General features: G+C 40.1%; 1 protein-coding gene across 1 annotated transcript in view; it reads left to right on the top strand.

The window, feature by feature from the left end:
- Positions 1 to 17,436, top strand: part of STAB1 (stabilin 1) — a 110,874-nt gene that overhangs the window by 65,820 nt on the left and 27,618 nt on the right. The window contains exons 41-50 of the mRNA XM_087708218.1: positions 376 to 455; positions 2,148 to 2,273; positions 3,404 to 3,477; positions 5,883 to 5,957; positions 8,697 to 8,813; positions 10,833 to 10,880; positions 12,064 to 12,147; positions 12,844 to 12,990; positions 13,571 to 13,708; positions 14,399 to 14,458. Coding sequence (XP_087564344.1) covers positions 376 to 455; positions 2,148 to 2,273; positions 3,404 to 3,477; positions 5,883 to 5,957; positions 8,697 to 8,813; positions 10,833 to 10,880; positions 12,064 to 12,147; positions 12,844 to 12,990; positions 13,571 to 13,708; positions 14,399 to 14,458 — 949 coding nt within the window. The remainder of the gene's footprint in view (positions 1 to 375; positions 456 to 2,147; positions 2,274 to 3,403; positions 3,478 to 5,882; positions 5,958 to 8,696; positions 8,814 to 10,832; positions 10,881 to 12,063; positions 12,148 to 12,843; positions 12,991 to 13,570; positions 13,709 to 14,398; positions 14,459 to 17,436) is intronic.

Here is a 17,436-nt window from a genome sequence, read left to right as displayed (position 1 = left end):
ACATTTCCCATGATTTATTAATTTTCTTATCCAAATAAGTAAGATGAATATTTTCACTGATAGATATTAATGGGCCTATTAATAACTACAACTAATTCCTGCTTCAGAATGATTTACTTTGTAATTGTTTTCAATAGCAATCTTCATTTATTTTCAAGGTGCAAAAATTTCACTTTTAGCATATGAAAGAAGCAAATATCAGAAACTTGAGCTTCCTGCAGTGTATCTCTGTTTTGTAACTACACATTTAGACAAATGAGAGAAGGGGAGCAATGTGATCCAGGCAAACAAGCACAACACAATTAACACACAGTATCATAAACATATGTCTAGGAGTTAATATATAATTCTCAATCCCTTTTTATTCTGTTTCAGTTGCATGAATGACTCTACTACTTCTCAACCCACCTGCTCCTGTTCTGCTGGTTATTCTGGAAATGGAACCTCTTGTACAGGTATTGCTGGCAAATGCTTTCAATTCATAATTCATGCTTGATAAAATAGCACCACGGGTAAGTGCAGTGGTGGGATTCAATTTTTTTTACTACCGGTTCTGTGGACGTGGCTTTGTGGGCATGGCTTTGTGGCACGGGAAAGATACTGCAAAATCCTCATTCCCTTCCCATCCCATTAACCCAGCGGTTCTCAACCTGTGGGTCGGGACCCCTTTGGGGGTCAAACGACCCTTTCACAGGGGTCACCTAAGACCATCATAAAACACATATTTTTGAAAAAATACGGAAAACATAAAATAATTTTATGATTGGAGGTCACCATAACATGAGGAACTGTATTAAAGGGTCGCGGCATTAGGAAGTTGAGAACCACTGCACTAACCTGTTTTCCAGGGCAACAAAAGAAGATCAGCTGGGGACGGGGCCAGTCTATTTGCCAGTCCTCCGAATTATTCAAAATTTCCGCTACCAGTTCTCCAGAACTGGTCAGAACTGACTGAACACCACCTCTGCTACAGTACATAGAGATAGAGCCATAACAGCTAAAAATGACCATATTTTTCACTAACCACATGCACAAGCATTGCTGATATACACATGTTCATTTCAGCATTACAACAAGTAAAACATAATTCCATATCATTTAAAATGCAGCATTCAATGTTTTTCTATGTGCTATGTTCAGACTTTCAATGGCTAGTGGCTGGGTGAAGAGAAATGAGCATTTTTTGAAGAGAAACGTTTACACTGAAGGATAAACATACGTAATCTTATGAAACTCCTCTTTTGTCTGCATCTGCAGCACGACATAGATTCATGTCCAAGAAAATGGGCCTGAAATCTTTATGTGTATTCTCTGGCAAGTGGGTTGAGGAAGACCACAACTGGGCAAAACAAAGGCTTGAAATCCTTGCCTGTTCTTCCATTCAGGTCAAGTAGCAGACAAAATTCTCCAACCATTTTTCCTGAAATATAATTTCCTATATCCCACATGAACCCTTCTAAAGTAGAATAAAATATGGATTAAAAATATAAAAACAGAGAGGTGGCAAAAGGAACAGTTAGAAGCTTGCTTAAAGGGACAGGGAAATGTCATCAGCCTTCAACCACAAAATGTTCCAGTATATGTCCTTATGTCAAAAGCCCAAAACCGCAAGGTTCAGCTAAAGTTCCCTTAGAGACACGTAGTCAGTACCTATGGCCCAAGACAAAAGAAGAAGTTAGACAATATCTACTTATGCGGCTTTTTCCTCAAGGTAACCAATAAGAAATGAGTCAAGTGTTTCCGTGTTACGCTGCCTTTGAGAACATATAAGAATGTGTGCTTCAATAATGAAGGTTGTTCAGAACTTGCAATGCTAGCCATGGGCTAGCTTTCTGAACCTAGCTGCCAAATAAACTCCTCCTGTATCCTGAGAAGTCTAAGCCTGTCATTTTCTGCAACACTTCCTACCATTTTCACTCTAGTTTCACCACACCGTTCCTGTAAATCCAGGATCAGTTTTGCAAGGTCCTGGTGGTTGTAGAAGGACAACACAAACATCCTGATTCATAAACAGGGATATATTGGAGGAAAGCCAAGATTCAAATCACAGTCTGGACAAGGTCCCCAGGTGTTCGCAAATGTACTTGTCATACCTGTGCACAACTGTTTTCTATTTTAGCCCACCCTCTTTTTCTTTGGTAATTCAGAAATAGACCCCTGTGCTGAGGATAATGGCGGCTGTTCTATATATGCCAACTGTACCAAAATAGCACCGGGAAAAAACATCTGCAGTTGCAAAGAAGGTTATTCAGGAGATGGAACTTTATGCAGAGGTAAGCATCATACATGTCTATGGAGATTCTCAGTCATCCAGGTCATGGTTGTCCCAAAGGTGCTTTTTCAAGAGGCAACTGGACTTTCTTGGTTTTTATTAGAAGACGTTTTCACTTCTCATTCAAGAGCTGAAGAAGCTTCTCAGATGAGAAGCGAAATATCTTCAAAGAAAAACTAGAAAGTCCAGTTGCCTCTAGAAAAAGCACTTTTGGGATAAGCATCATACAGTTCAAAGCAGATGAAAGGATGGCTGATTTAGCTTTAAAAGGTTTTTTTTTCTGCCCAAAATCACTTTTGGGCAGAACCACTTTTAAAATGGGATTAATAACTAAATATTGGGATAGACCACTACCCAGATAAATACATTTAAAAGGAGATGAAATATTTAAAGCAGGATAAAAGGAATGGTATTATTTCTCTTGCAGAGTATCTATCTATCTATCTATCTATCTATCTATCTATCTATCTATCTATCTATCTATCTATCTATCTATCTATCTATCTATCTATCTATCTATCATATTTAATTAATTAATTAATTAATTAATTAATTAATTAATTAATTAATTAATTAATTTATAAGCCACCCATCTCAATAAGGTGACTTTGGCCACCTTTTACATCAGTCCAGGCAGTCAGTGCTTTCTTAAAATATACATGTAAATTTCTTTGCTGGCTACTTCACTTTAAGTGAGGCAGATGGCAAAATAATATGGACATGATCACTGAGTAATGGAGAAGAGGATTCTTCACCAGCGATGGTGACAGCTTCTAAGGCTTGCTGTTAGAATGAATGCCATTGTTTGCTCCATATGTAGGTGGGATATACGTACTTTATAACAGGGACGTATGAATGTTCCACTTGGGAAGGTAAAAACTGCTTGAAAGTTTTCTTCCATACTGTCCTTTCATATGATATTTATTTTCCCTAATCAATGATGAATTTTTACGAGGAACATTTGGGGCATTTAGAAAGATCAAAAATGTGTCCTGACTTATCTTTGCTCCTTGCACTTTTATTGCACAAGTTAACAGGCTATTCATTGATTCATATCTTCTTGTTTTGTTAACATAGTCATATTTTACGGTGGAAGTAATTTCATATAGCATGTATTTCTTCTATATGTAGAATTGAATCGGTGCTTAGAAAGCAATGGAGGATGCCACCAAAATGCAACATGTATTAAAACAGGGCCAGGTTTGGTAAGCAAATTTTTATCTTATCCTATTTTGAAATTTACTAATAATGTACTGTGTTTGCCCGAAAATAAGTCAGGGTCTTATTTTCTTTTGATCCCTGAAATAAGCACTTGGCCTTATTTTGGGGGAGGTCTTGTTATTTTTGACGTTCAGGAGGTAGTGAGTGTGGTAACCTCATGGTTGCTGCTGTGTTGCAATATTTTCGGGGAGGGCTTATTTTCGCGAGGCGGCTTATTTTATCACATGCGCTCAAAAGCCTGATTGGGCTTTTTAGGACAGGTCTTATTTTTTGGGAAACATGGTACTTATAATTGTAAAACAACTGAGAGCATATCACTTAATACTGAAATATCCATGCTTGTTTCCTATCTTAGCCCATATAATTGTAATTTTAATTTTCAGTGGAGACCCTCATTTTCTTTAGACCCTTAGCTAAATAAAGTTGTTGAGCAGTGCACTTCATTTCTTTTACTTGGATGAGTTTTTCTGTTTCCTTTTTCTGTAGCACAGGTAAATCTTCCTATTTGCTCAAGCCTTTCCTTATATATATATATATGTTTTTTTTATTTGTGCTGATAAATAAATAAAGGGAGACTAGTATAGATCTATTTCAAGCTATTTAGCTCTCATCAGCTAGCCAGACCCTAAGATCTCTGCCTAGTGTGCCTGGTATGCCATATAGCCCAGGTTCAAATCCCAGTAAGGGTATGGCTAGCTGATGAGAGCTAAATAGCTTGAAATAGATCTATACTAGTCTCCCTTTATTTATTTATCAGCACAAATAAAAAAACACAAATATAACAAAGGCAACAGTAAAAATATTGGGTTTCTGTCATGATGGACTCTTGTGACGAGCCGATTGAGAGATGATGGAAGCAGTTAGCTTCCTCCCATAATTGGGGCTTACCAGGGGTTGTAAAAATCTTATATATATATATATATATATATATATATATATATATATATATATATATATATATATATATATATATATATATATATATATATATATATATATATATAAGCATGCACAAACAATTCATTTTCTTATGCTTCTTCCTTTGTCTATTGCTTTTATGATTTTTGACAATCCCAAGATTGCAGGGATAAATCTCAGAACACTCTGTTATGTTTGGCAGTGAGTTTAATGGGGCTTCTTTATACTGAAGAAGAGGAAAGATTGCATTGTTTGTTCTTAATCACACAGAGTGTTTGCAGAGAGAGACAAAAAAGTCAAGATGGTAGTTTCAAGCTCGTGATTAAAGCCCTGGCCTTTTAAGAAACTGCATCACAAAGTCCCTCCCCCCTACCAAGAGATAATCTCATTACATCCCATTACACATAGTTAGAAACCTCCATGTGGTACCAGGGTTTCAGTTATCGAGTTGGCCTCCCAAAGTATGGTTTGGCTATCTCTGTCTTGCAATCATCAGTATAAATGGTCCCTGATGAGGCAACAGTAGCATTTCCATTATATCCTGTAAGCTGCATATCTTCCTTGTCATCTGCTTCGTTTCCTTGCTTATCATGCATGGAATGATGGATCAAAGTAATTTACGGTCTAACACCATGATGGCGAACCTATGGTATGCGTGCCAGAGGTGGCATGCAGTGCCCTCTCTGATGGCACACAAGCCATCATGCCAGTTCAGCTCTACCATGCATGCGCACACGCCTCCCACCGGCCAGCTGGTCTTTGGGTCCTTGCCGCACATGCACAGAGGGCATGGTGCGTGCAAGAGGGCTGTGTGTGCATGCATGAGTGGTGTACGGGGGGCACACATGCATGCATGGGGGCGGGACACATGGGGGCACACACATATGTGGGGGGGCATATGTGCAGGGGCCGCACACGCATTGCATTTTGGGTGTTCGGGTGCACTTTGGGCACTCAGTCAGGAAAAAGTTAGCCATCGCTGGTCTAACATCTGCAACAACGGCTGGTATTTCCATCCCATGGATGAGGGCAAAGGGAGGTACCATTCATGTGTCCAGGATTGAAAGAGCCCAGTGTAACTATAGGTTCTATGGCTGGTGCTATCAAGCGATGGACAGTCTGGAGGCAGACCTCCTGTAGTCTGTCCTTTACATACTCACTCTGAAGTGTGGCAAGTGTGTCCTCACTGTTCTGCTTCCCCAGTGGGAACATCCAATGGCTTAAAACACACAGGGCTCACTCATTTGCAATGTGACTATTAACTGATTGTGCTCTTGCAACTTTTGGCACAGCAGCTGCAAAGCCTGCACATATAGGACACACTTCCTCTATTTTGCAATAGCAGAAAGAGAGCAGGAAAGTGACAAATATCTGCATCTTTACTGTTGCTGCAGAAGTTGTCTGGCAATTTGTGTCCTCTGTTTGTAGTTCTGAAGGTGAAATATGTGGTGGTGTTTTTTATTTCTCTCAGGTTGCCTGTGCCTGCCTTCCTAGCTTCACTGGTGATGGGATTAATAAGTGTGAATATACTCACCCTTGCTTGGAGGTTTGTTGATGCCTTTTCTTTACAAGATTTCCTGAATGCTAGTTTTTACGTTTTAAAAAAAGCAAACAATACTAACCCCACCAAGAGTTGATAATGGTGTGATTCCACTCATCACAATGGTAATCCAGGTGCAGCATGACATAAACATTAAAAAACTAACTTTTTCTTTAAACAACCAAAATATCAGGAGTTCGCTGAAGTCATCTGGCATTGTTACCCAAATCTTACAAGATTTTGAGTGGCAATCTTGTGATATTTCTGCCATGTGTTTTTTTATATTTTGTTTAATTTTAAGATCATGCAACTACCAGTTTAAAAGATTTATGCATGCCATGGTAACATAGGTATCACATTTCCCAGCCCTGATAGGTAATCCTTAAACGTTTCAGGCAATAAATTTCACAAGGGAGAAAGAAAACCATTTCACTAAATCACACTGTTTTTTGTTTCGATTTGGTTTACTGTGTTAATTCAACCACCATAGTTTATAAACCATAGCTTATAGCTTAATATGATTAGTGGACTGAACTAATTATGTGTTAGTCAATAAACCATTATTACTGATTGATGTAAAGACTTACTAAATTAAGATAATCTAGAAATTGTATGGCTTTCAACTTGGAGGTAATTAATTTCATGATCCCTGATTATGGGGCTTGTTATTAAGCCCAGTAACCTTAGGCACTGTTCCCTCTAAGGTGCGCGCCTGCGCGGCCGCGCACGTTGCAAGAAAACCCCGCGCAGAAGTTTTTATCTGCCGCGCAGAGATTTCTTAAGGAAACGTGTGGAAGTCCTGGCGGCTACAACTGAATCCGGCAGTGCTGTTGCCTGTTGGAGAAGGAGGAGGCGAACTAGCCTGCCACCGCCAGCCCCGCTGCTCTTCCCGCTCCCTTCTCAGTCCCACAGTCCAGCGGTCGCAGCAAAAGCAGCCCTGGGTCTCCGTTGCCACTCCCCGCATTTTCTGGACGGGGTCTCGCAGGAAGGAATCCCCTCTCCAAGGAATCCCCGTCCAGAAAATGCGGGGAGCGGCAGCGGAGCCCCGGGGCTGCTTCTGCTGCGACCGCTGGACTGTGGGGCTGGGAAGGGGGCGGGAAGAGCGGCGGGGCTGGCGGTGGCCGGCGGTGGCAGGCTGGTTTGCCTCCTCCTCCAACAGCACTGCCGGATTTCCGCCTAACGCTGCGGGGGCACCAGCGGGAGCTTTGGCGGCTTCACCTCAGCCCCAGCGCTGGGCAGCAAATGTGTTGGTGCTGTTGGAGGAGGAGGAGGAGGAGGAGGAGGAGGAGGAGGAGGAGGAGGAGGCGGCAGCAGCAATAGCACCTGAGGACAGGACAAGAACCAATGGAAACTTGTCAGGAGACTCAAGCTGGAAATAAGGAGAAATCTGACAGTAAGAACAATTAAAATCAATGGAATCTTAATTCATTTGCTACAGGTTTTCAAAAGACTGGAGGGCCATTTGTCTCAGATGATATAAAGACTCCTGCCTTGGACAAGGGGCTGGACTAGAAGACCTCCAGTATCCCTTCTGATTCTATGATTTTAAAAACCACAAGCTTTTTACAGCTCGCTTGCAACTTTACCAAATTTAATTCAACCATTTCCTTTTGTTATTAAATGGGTATTGCTAGTTCAATGCACATGCACTCCACTTTTAAGATGCTGAAAAAATCCCCATGACCTGCAACAAAATTCATTCTTCTACTCTTATCTTGCCCTAACTTCTGATAGGTTCCTGAAATATAGATCTATAAAATTTAGTGAAAATATCTATTTTAATACAGACTCGTAAAACAGATTGGGACAAATGACATTAGTGCTCTGGGATAATAGCAGGTTTACTCTATTTGGATTTTCAGATAAAAGGTATCTTTTGTGCTAAGTTCTAACAATGTAGTTCTCTAATGTAACTATGAAACAGTCCAAATATATAATTCCCCTCAGGGAGGAATTCTGGGAGTTGAAGTCCACAAGTCTTAAAGCTGTCACGTTTGAAGACCCCTGGGGGGTTTTTTCCCCTAAAGGGTTAGGGGTGCAAGGGTCTTGTAACAACAGCTTTAAGACTTGCGTGCTTCAAATGCCAGACTTTCTGAGCCAACATTTTGGTTGGTAAGCAGGAGCGTTGTTAAGTGATACTGATATTATATAACACTTTTTATTAAGCAGGTACCTTGAATAAACATAACTTTGAGTTTCAAATAATACTGATTTTATTGTTGTCTTAGGTGACATATGTGAAAAAAATTCAGGTGCTCAGGCATGAAAATATGCCGCTCAAACACTATACTTTTCCGCTCACACTGAAAAAAAATTAGAGGGAACATTGACCTTAGGTGGGAACAGAAATCACTAGTAATAAATAATAAAAGTTGTTTTTCATAAACAAAAAAACTATATCCATTAAATAGATAATTTAAATTTCATGTGCTTCGAATTCCTTAAAAGAGAAGGTGAATTCCATTAGGGTACCTTTCCTTTTTAAGTCTTTGAATGACTGATAGGTTCATGGAAAACATTAGGGCATGGTATTGAGTTTTCAGTACACAGTTGTCTTCACTGAGATGGCTACTTTCCCCTTCTCCAAAGCTGTTGATAGCTTGCTCACTTGTGGGAAAAGGAGAGGGACTTGCTCCCCTGGCAGCTAAGTTTCAAGAAGAGTATTCCAGACAAGTTATGCCTAAAGGAATGATTGATAACCCCTGACCATGGCTCCAGCTTATTAGCTTTTCTTTTCTTGATCAGAATAACGGTGGCTGCAGTCCACTAGCACTGTGCCTTAGAAAAGAAAATGGGGATCGAATATGCCTTTGTATATTGGGGACTGGTGATGGCTTCACATGTCGTAGAACTGTGTGGCAGGTAAGACATATTTTACTTAAAACTTGCAAAATTTATGAGCATCCATTCCCAAATGCTGGAAGAGCAGTCTTCCTTCTTAACATCCCCAAAATTTGTGCCGAGAGTAGTATTGAAAAAGCAACATGTGACATAGTCAGTGACAGGGTTGGAAAATGTTGCAAAAAAAAAGCTGCAAATGATCTCATGAATTAAAAATAATACCGTGTTTCCCCAAAAATAAGACATGCCCTGCTAATAAGCCCAAACGGACTTTTCAGAGCATGCGCCATAATAAGCCCTCCCCTGAAAATAAGCCTGCCCCAACTATTTAAGCACGTGCTTAAACCAGTCCCCGCTATTATCACTGTACCACTTACCAGTGCAATCTGCGGGGCGAAAAGACGGCTTGCTGCAAAGACAGCAGCAGGCGAAGCAAAGTGCTTCCACCTTCCACCCTTCCACCCTTGTTTTCATATTGGAATACTGTTTGTCTTTCCCCCCCCCTCCCTTTTTGAATTGTGAGCCGCCCTGAGTCCCCCCAGGGAAAAGGGCGGCATACAAATAAAGGAAATTCAAATTCAAATTCAAATTCCCTCCCATGCAAAAAGAGCCCACCACTCTTTTCTTCTCACGCAAAAAAACACCGCCCACTCCTATGGGAAAGGCAGCCTCCCTTTTTCCCTTCCCCACCATCCCTTTAGCGAGGAATGGCAGGTGGGGGGAGAAGCAAGGCGTGCCTCTTACCTTTCCAGGTCCGTTGCGTTCTTCACCCTGCCATCCATTGAATCCCCTTGTAAAAAAACGTCATGAGTTCAACTCGCGAGGTTTTTTTTACAAGGGGATTCAATGGGTGAAAGGACGAGGAATGCAACGGGGCAAGATGGGTGGTGTGGGGCCGCAAGGCGCGCCTCTTACCTTTCCAGCTCCGTTGCGTTCCTCACCCTTTTGCCCATTGAATCCCCTTGTAAAAAAATCTCATGAGTTGAACTCATGAGGCTTTTTTTACAAGGGGATTCAATGGGCGAAAGGGTGAGGAATGCAATGGAGCTGGAAAAGTAAGAGGTGCACCTCGCTTTCCCCCCCCCATCACCTGCCACCCCTTGCTAAAGCCATGGTGGGGAAGGGAACATGGCTGGCTGCCTTTACCATTTGGGCGAGTGGGGTGGTGTTGGGCCTTGAGGCACGCCTCTTACCTTTCCAGATCTGTCGCGTTCCACGCTATTGTGTTCAGGGTATTAAAAAAAAAAACCTTCTCGCGATTTCAAGAAGTTGATTGAACTTGTAAGAAGGGGTTTTTTTACCAGCCGCTTCCCTGAGCACAATGGCGTGGAATGCGACGGAGCTGGAAAGGTAAATGGCGCGCCTCGCTTCTCACCTGTCCCAGAAAATAATAAGCCCTCGCCTATAATAAGCCCAAGGCCATATTTTGTGGGGTAAAAGAAAATAAGACCCTGTCTTATTTTCGAGGAAACATAGTAATAAAAGATTTCTAATTAGATGATAAATCAGTTTAACTGTCATTTGAAAGAAAATGTAAACAGAACAAAGTTTTTTTTTTCATGTATGCTATCTAGGAATTCATTGGTAAGGGTGATATAATTCATTGGTAATATATTTCCTATATTGAATTGTTCAAATATGATTATTAGAATTAATAATTCAAAATTAATAATTAACTTTCACATATATGAAGAGTGATGGCTTCCAAGCCTCATGGGGCACATGGAAGCCTTGAGGCAAAATCAATCCAGCCACAGTATTTGGCTGCCAAAGATCACTGCATCCACGCCTTCATTAATCCTCTGCGCAACCAGTTCAAGTACAAATGAAGATTTCAGCCAGAATGTAGGGCTCAAAGCCTGACATGCATCAAATCTGCTTTTCTCTATTATAATTTTGCAGTGGGAGAGTTTTCATAAGGAATTTCCATATCTGCAATTACAGTATTAGAAGCCTATTACAGTAAATGATTTTCATGCTCATTTTGAAGAAACTTGTTATTATGAACATGTTTAATCCCTCCCTCCCTTCCTTCCTCAGGAACTTATTGGAAGACAAGATGCCTTTGAATTTCTTCGTTATATTCGGGTAGGTATGAGAAGGATTTCTATGTGGTAAAACACTAGAATGAGATTCAGAAAGTAACTTGCACCATTCCTGCAACTGGGCAATCAAATTATAAGTATAGAACAGAACATCTGGAAGGCATCAGAATGAAAAGGCTGATCTACCCATTCTAGAGAGATTCTCAATTGATGGAATTTTTTTTTTCCCCTGATGGGGTTTGTTTTTTTGTTTTTTGAGCTTGGTTTTTATTTCTGCATACAGTGGAATTTAGATCCATGTTTTTAGCCAGAACTTTTAAGTGTGAACAATGTTTATATCTTTGGCTTTTGTATCTTATTTTATATTTTATATTTTGTAATTCTTGCTTAATGTTGCTAATTGCCTTGAAGACTCAATGGACAAAAGGGGTGGAATTGAATGTAATCAGTAAAAGAAAATACCCAATGAAGAGAATAGTGTTGCAACAAAAAAGGAATGAGGAAATTTTCTAAGATGGGTGCAGAGTTCATATAATCATCTGTTTGAAAGGGACCCTGAAGGTTTTCATGTCTAATCCACTGCCCAGAACATTAATGTCAGCCTTTTTTTAAAAAATCACCAGACAAATGTCATCCTTTTTTAAAAAAAAATCACCAATAATGGAGCATCTTTGATTTCTTTGAAAGTTGTTCCAACATTTCATAGTTCTCAGTGTGGAAATTGCCTCTTATGTCAAATTTAAATCCCTTCTATAGAGTTTTCATTTATGGTTCTTGGAAGTTGTGGAAAATAAATCTACACCCCCTTCCCTGTGATAGCCCAGGGAATATTAGAAGATTTTCTAATATTTAGAAGGCTGTCTTTCCTTAGCCTTCTCTTAGCCTAAACATACCCACTTTCTTAACCATTCTTAATTAGATTTATCTCCCAAATTTTTCTCCTCTCACTGTTCTTTGTAATTTTTCCAATTCCTCGGCTAGCGACCAAAGGCAGCATTTCTATCCCAAGGACAGTGGTACTGGTGCAGCATAGAGCTATCATTTCCTGTGAACCTGATATTGCAAATCTGTTGAAAAACCCAAGATTACATTACATCTTGCAGCACCTACTGAGCACTGCCAAGAAAACTGGAATTTCTCCGAATCCAAATGTCAATACTTTTTCTCTAGATTATAACTTTCGTTTGGTATTTATACTAATCCCTGGACTTCTCCCTGTGCTGCAGGCTCATAGAGTTACGGAGATGGTGGGGAAAGGACCATACACCATTTTTGTCCCACATGCTGATTATCTACAGAAAACGACCACAGTAAGCAGCCTGTGAAAGGGTTTGAAAACCAAGCGGTGGCTTTATTCATTGCACTGAAAGTTGTTTAATGTAAAAGAAGAGTTCATCAAGAGAACCTTAAGAAAAGTATAAATTCTAGGCAAATTCTTGTTTCAGTTAAACATATATTTTTTTATGACTTTGCTTCCAAACACCTTATAGTTGTATTATTGTTGCCATTCTCTAAGAATGTGCTGTAAGATGGGTGGCCAAAGAAATATTTTAAGTTAATAAATAAAGAATCGTTTTCAGTTGAACTGAATTTCGGTTGTGGCTCAGTTTTCCCATCTGTACTGATGGCTATTATGTAATTGACTGATATGTTTATGCCAATGCCCAACAGTTCCACATTTTTTAAAATGATAAATAGATCACGAGAACCAGGTTTTAGCCATTTTCTATTATGTTAGATAATTGATGATTCATGATATATTACTATTCATGATATATTCATGATATATTATGATATATTACTCATTCATGATATATTACTATTCATTCATGATATATTACTATTATTCATTCATGATATATTACTATTCATGATATGAATAGTATTCATGATATATTACTATTCATGATATATTACTATTATATCACCGAGAGCAGCTTCCTTTCAAACCCCTGAACCAGAAGGGCTTAACCTGTGCTTGCCTTGTACAACCATATTTTCTTTAGTTTGCAGAATGGGAAAAAGCTGGCTGCATCAAAGATCTGCTTCGCTATCACACAGTTATCTGTCAGATGCTCCTATCAGATGATTTGGAATCACAGGATTCTATAACAGCTTTATCTGGTCACAAAATCAGAGTTTCTGTGAAAGAGGTGTGTGTCATTGTCGCAGTCCTGTTCCATTTCCATCTTAGTCATAATTCACTTTGCTGCACAGCTAACAGAGACCTCATGTGACTGTGTCCTATCACTTCTTTATTTTTTTTTCATGGGTTACTTTTTAGGGCCAATGATGAACCCTCTAGAACAGTGGTCCCCAAACTTTCCAGCTTGGTGACCCAGCAGGGGTGGGTGGGATGTGAGTGGCAGGCACAGGCACGCTCACATGCACAGCTCCATTTGTGTGAGCAGCATGCACGTGGGCCCTCCACTCATGCGAATAGAGCTTCATGTATGCTCCACTCACCACTTGCGCTCATGCATGAAACTCCACTGGTGAGAGTGGAGGGGTGCTTGAGAGGACGGCATTTGTGGTCACATGCAAGCTCCAACGCGTGCGCCCTTACCCATTTCTCCCACAGCCCGATTTCAAACAGGCCATGTCTCAGTAATTGCCCATGGCCAGGAGTTCGGGACCCCGGCTCTAGAATAATATTCTTGCATTTTTGTATGATGTACAAGAAGACTGTTTTTAAAGATGCTGGAAATGTATTCTCTCTTTTTACCCTCCCAGAACAGTCTGTATTTAAATGATGAAGTAAAGATAATTGAAAGTGACATTACTCGAGAGAATGGAGTCATACATTTTATTGATGGGATCTTAGCCCCATATGACCTGCAGCACCACAGCATTCCATGCAACCAATCAGAGGTATGTCTAACATTAAGATATGCTAGAAAAGGTGAAAGAAGCCGTAATGCATTTGCTAGTCTTGGAGCTACTGTAAAACTAGATGTTATTGAAAATAATCATGGCTTTTAATGGCTCATAGTTTCTTATACTATACTCAGTTCTGAGTTAGATGTTAGATGTTTCACACACCAACTATTCCCTTACTAGTGAGCCCTTGATCCGTCTTACTTGATTGTAACATGTTTCTGTTTTGTTTGAGTGTCCATGCCTGGGTGCACATACAGTTTGGATTATTTCCAGAGGTGGGATAATCTACCTCCGATCTATTTTTTGTGTCTTTTCTTTTCTGTACAAGCTGCGTAACTGAAGCAAAATCTGTTTGGACTGTAGCATTTCACACAGTTACCTGCCACTGAATTTATTTCAGAATTGCTGTGTGAAAGATCACGTCATTAGCCTGGGTTCAGGGCTATTGCACGGCATCTTACCCCTGGGTTTTAAAAAGAATACCCATAATACAAGATTTACTTATCATCTCTGTGTATTACAACTACATGTGCACATTATAGATCGCCAGAAATGGGGGAAAAGGCAGGTTGTTCCAGTGTTAGATGTGAAAATTAGGCCACATCTCTTCCATGCACCTTTTCTGATCAGGCTCTGGAACTGGGATTTTATTGGCAACTTTTCTGTTTGATTCCTTTCCAGAAAACTATTATAGAAGTTGCAGAGGCTCATGGATATAATATATACAGCAAGCTTCTAAAGGTAATTGAACCATTCTCTTTCAGTTTCAATCTGTAAAATGAAACATAAGTGTCATAGTCCTTGTGTTGAGCTTGACTTTCCTGACAAGGATATGGAAGTGGCTTGCCGTTCTCTTTTTCCAATTATTATTTTTTTTAAATTCCCAAACCTATCTCAGAACCATGCAGTTTCCAGACAGTCTCACATCCAAAGCTTAACCATCACTCACTTAGCTTTTTTAAGATTAGTCAAGGTTGGCTATGTGCTGCCATCTAGTCAGGTTTATATTAAAGCCCATATATCAAAAATACAAAATAATATCATTTTAAAGTTTGGTTCAAAGTGCATTTCAGAAGTGGGATTTGAATTCCAATTAATTAGCAATAGCAATAGCAGTTAGACTTATATACCGCTTCATAGGGCTTTCAGCCCTCTCTAAGCGGTTTACAGAGTCAGCATATTGCCCCCAAAAATCCGGGTCCTCATTTTACCCACCTCGGAAGGATGGAAGGCTGAGTCAACCCTAAGCCGGTGAGATTTGAACAGCCGAACTGCAGAACTGCAGTCAGCTGAAGTAGCCTGCAGTGCTGCATTTAACCACTGCGCCTCCTCGGCTCCCTAACAGTTAGACATATACCGCTTCATAGGGCTTTCAGCCCTCTCTAAGTGGTTTACAGAGTCAGCATATTGTCCCCAACAATCTGGGTCCTCATTTTACCCACCTCGGAAGGATGGAAGGCTGAGTCAACCCTAAGCCAGTGAGATTTGAACAGCCGAACTGTAGAACTGCAGTCAGCTGAAGTAGCCTGCAGTGCTGCATTTAACCACTGCGCCACCTCGGCTCCCTAGCAGTTAGACTTATATACCACTTCATAGGGCTTTCAGCCCTCTCTAAGCGGTTTACAGAGCCAGCATATTGCCCCGAACAACAATCTGGGTCCTCATGTTACCCACCTCGGAAGGATGGAAGGCTGAGTCAACCTTGAGCCGGTGAGATTTGAACTGCCGAACTGCAGCTAGCAGTCAGCTGAAGTGGCCTGCAGTACTGCACTCTAACCACTGCGCCACCTCGGCTTGCCACCTTGGATAATGGTTTAACTTTTAATAGAATTCAGCTCCAAAGGAAGAAAACATTATCTACTTCCCTCACTGATTACCGGCCAGGGGTAAGTTACTGCCAGTTCTAACTTCTTCTATAGAAGAGGTTCCACAAATCTACAGTGCCGTGTAGAACCGGTTCAAGCTCCCTCCCTTCACCCGTCCGCACATCATCAAGATGAAGAGCAAGAGGAGGAATTATGGGAGTTGAAGTCCACAAGTCTTAAAGCTGTCATGTTTGAACACCCCTGGATTTTTTTTTCTAAAGGGTTAGAGTCTTGTAACTTGACAGCTTTAAGACTTGCGTGCTTCAAATGCCAGAGTTTCTGAGCCAACATTTTGGTTGCTAAGCAAGAGTGTTGTTAAGTGAGTTTCACCACATTTTACAAGTTGACCACGCCCACACAGTCACATGACTGCCAAGCCACTCCCACTCAGTCACATGGTTGGAAAGCCACTCCCACACAGTCACATGGCCGGCCAGCCACTCCCACAAAGCAGGCCACACCTACAGAAGAGGTTCTAAAAAAATTTGAAACCCACCACTGATACAGACATGGATTATTGGAGGTAATATGCAAACTCAGAGAAAGAGATATATGGAAGACTCTTCAGATGCTGTCCTGGATCTGTTTCTCATTTGATATATTGTTAGTTAATAGAGTCTGTATATTTAACAGAAAAAAAAGAAAGTTTTCTCTCTTTTTCTCTTGCACTTCTTTCTTCTCAAAATGTAACTTAGACAGGAGGGAGACTTTTCTACCCTCATGTTTTTTTTGGTAATTATTGGCAATGTATATTAGTATTCATTAACAGCTGGGCTAACTCCATGCTCTACATCCCAGACAACTATATTTTGAGCATTTTATTTTAATGTGACATTCTATTATTTCCTTAGAATTCTTTCAACACTCTGCTCTCCTTCAGGATTACATCCTCTCACAAGGTCTTCTTCATTAATTCAAATCTCCCAACAAGTATTTGTTCCTTGCAGAACTTTTTTTAGATCGATTATTGAAACATGGAACTCCAAAGGCTTCATAGCTGATAACATTCCTCCAAAAATCTTTCAAGATTCTAAACCAATCCTAAAAGTGGGCAGAAAGTAGGCTGGAATCTATGGGTAGATATTTGGGTGATTTGCAGTAGATTAGAAAGACTCCCAAATCCCAATGCTTTAACCATAGCAAAAGCAAGAAATTGTTCTTAGGAGAAACAATCATTTTTTAAAAAAAAATCTGGTTTAAGTGGGTTTATATGTGTATAATTTTCTTCAAACACTCTTTTCACCCTTAAGTATTTACAGGATCATAGATTATTTATGTATTTAATCTCACTCATTCATTTTATAGCCAGTCTTTCAAAGTTGCTAACAATTAACATCCCATAAAGTAGAAACAGTCATAAAATAATCATAACAGGAATTGATGCAATCAACATACAGTTAGGGAACATGATAGCCTTTTTTTCCTTATACATTAATATTGGTATTTATTAAAAAGGCAGAACACTGTGGGCTGCAGTTCATTTCCTCAGATGCACAAAAACTTTGCTAGCCTGAAAAAATGCTTTATTTATTTTGGCCACCATAGATGCCCTGCACCACTTCCATTTCCCTTCCCCTATGCTGAGCATAGCATAGCATATCAAAATCCACATTTCAAAACCAGACAGGGTTAAGACACAAAGGGAGCCTACTTTGAAGAAAGTAGGCAGTGTTGTAAAGCCTGAAAGGCTTGAGGCATCAGGCATCTTCTTATCACTCATACCACCCTCCCCTAAAACCCTCAAAAATTAATTAACCGAACTCCCAGATCACATTCCATTTGACAGCATGGAGGTTCTTTCCATATAAACTTGGTAGCTTTTGATGCAGCTCCCTTATCTTTTCAAGACTGATG

This window comes from Thamnophis sirtalis, unplaced genomic scaffold (genome assembly GCF_051295495.1).
Source record: "Thamnophis sirtalis isolate CommonGarterSnake01/CBP01778 unplaced genomic scaffold, rThaSir2_p1.2 scaffold_3, whole genome shotgun sequence".
Taxonomy (NCBI): domain Eukaryota; kingdom Metazoa; phylum Chordata; class Lepidosauria; order Squamata; family Natricidae; genus Thamnophis; species Thamnophis sirtalis.
Note: the sequence above shows the minus strand (reverse complement) of the source record. Positions and strands in the feature narration are given on the sequence as shown.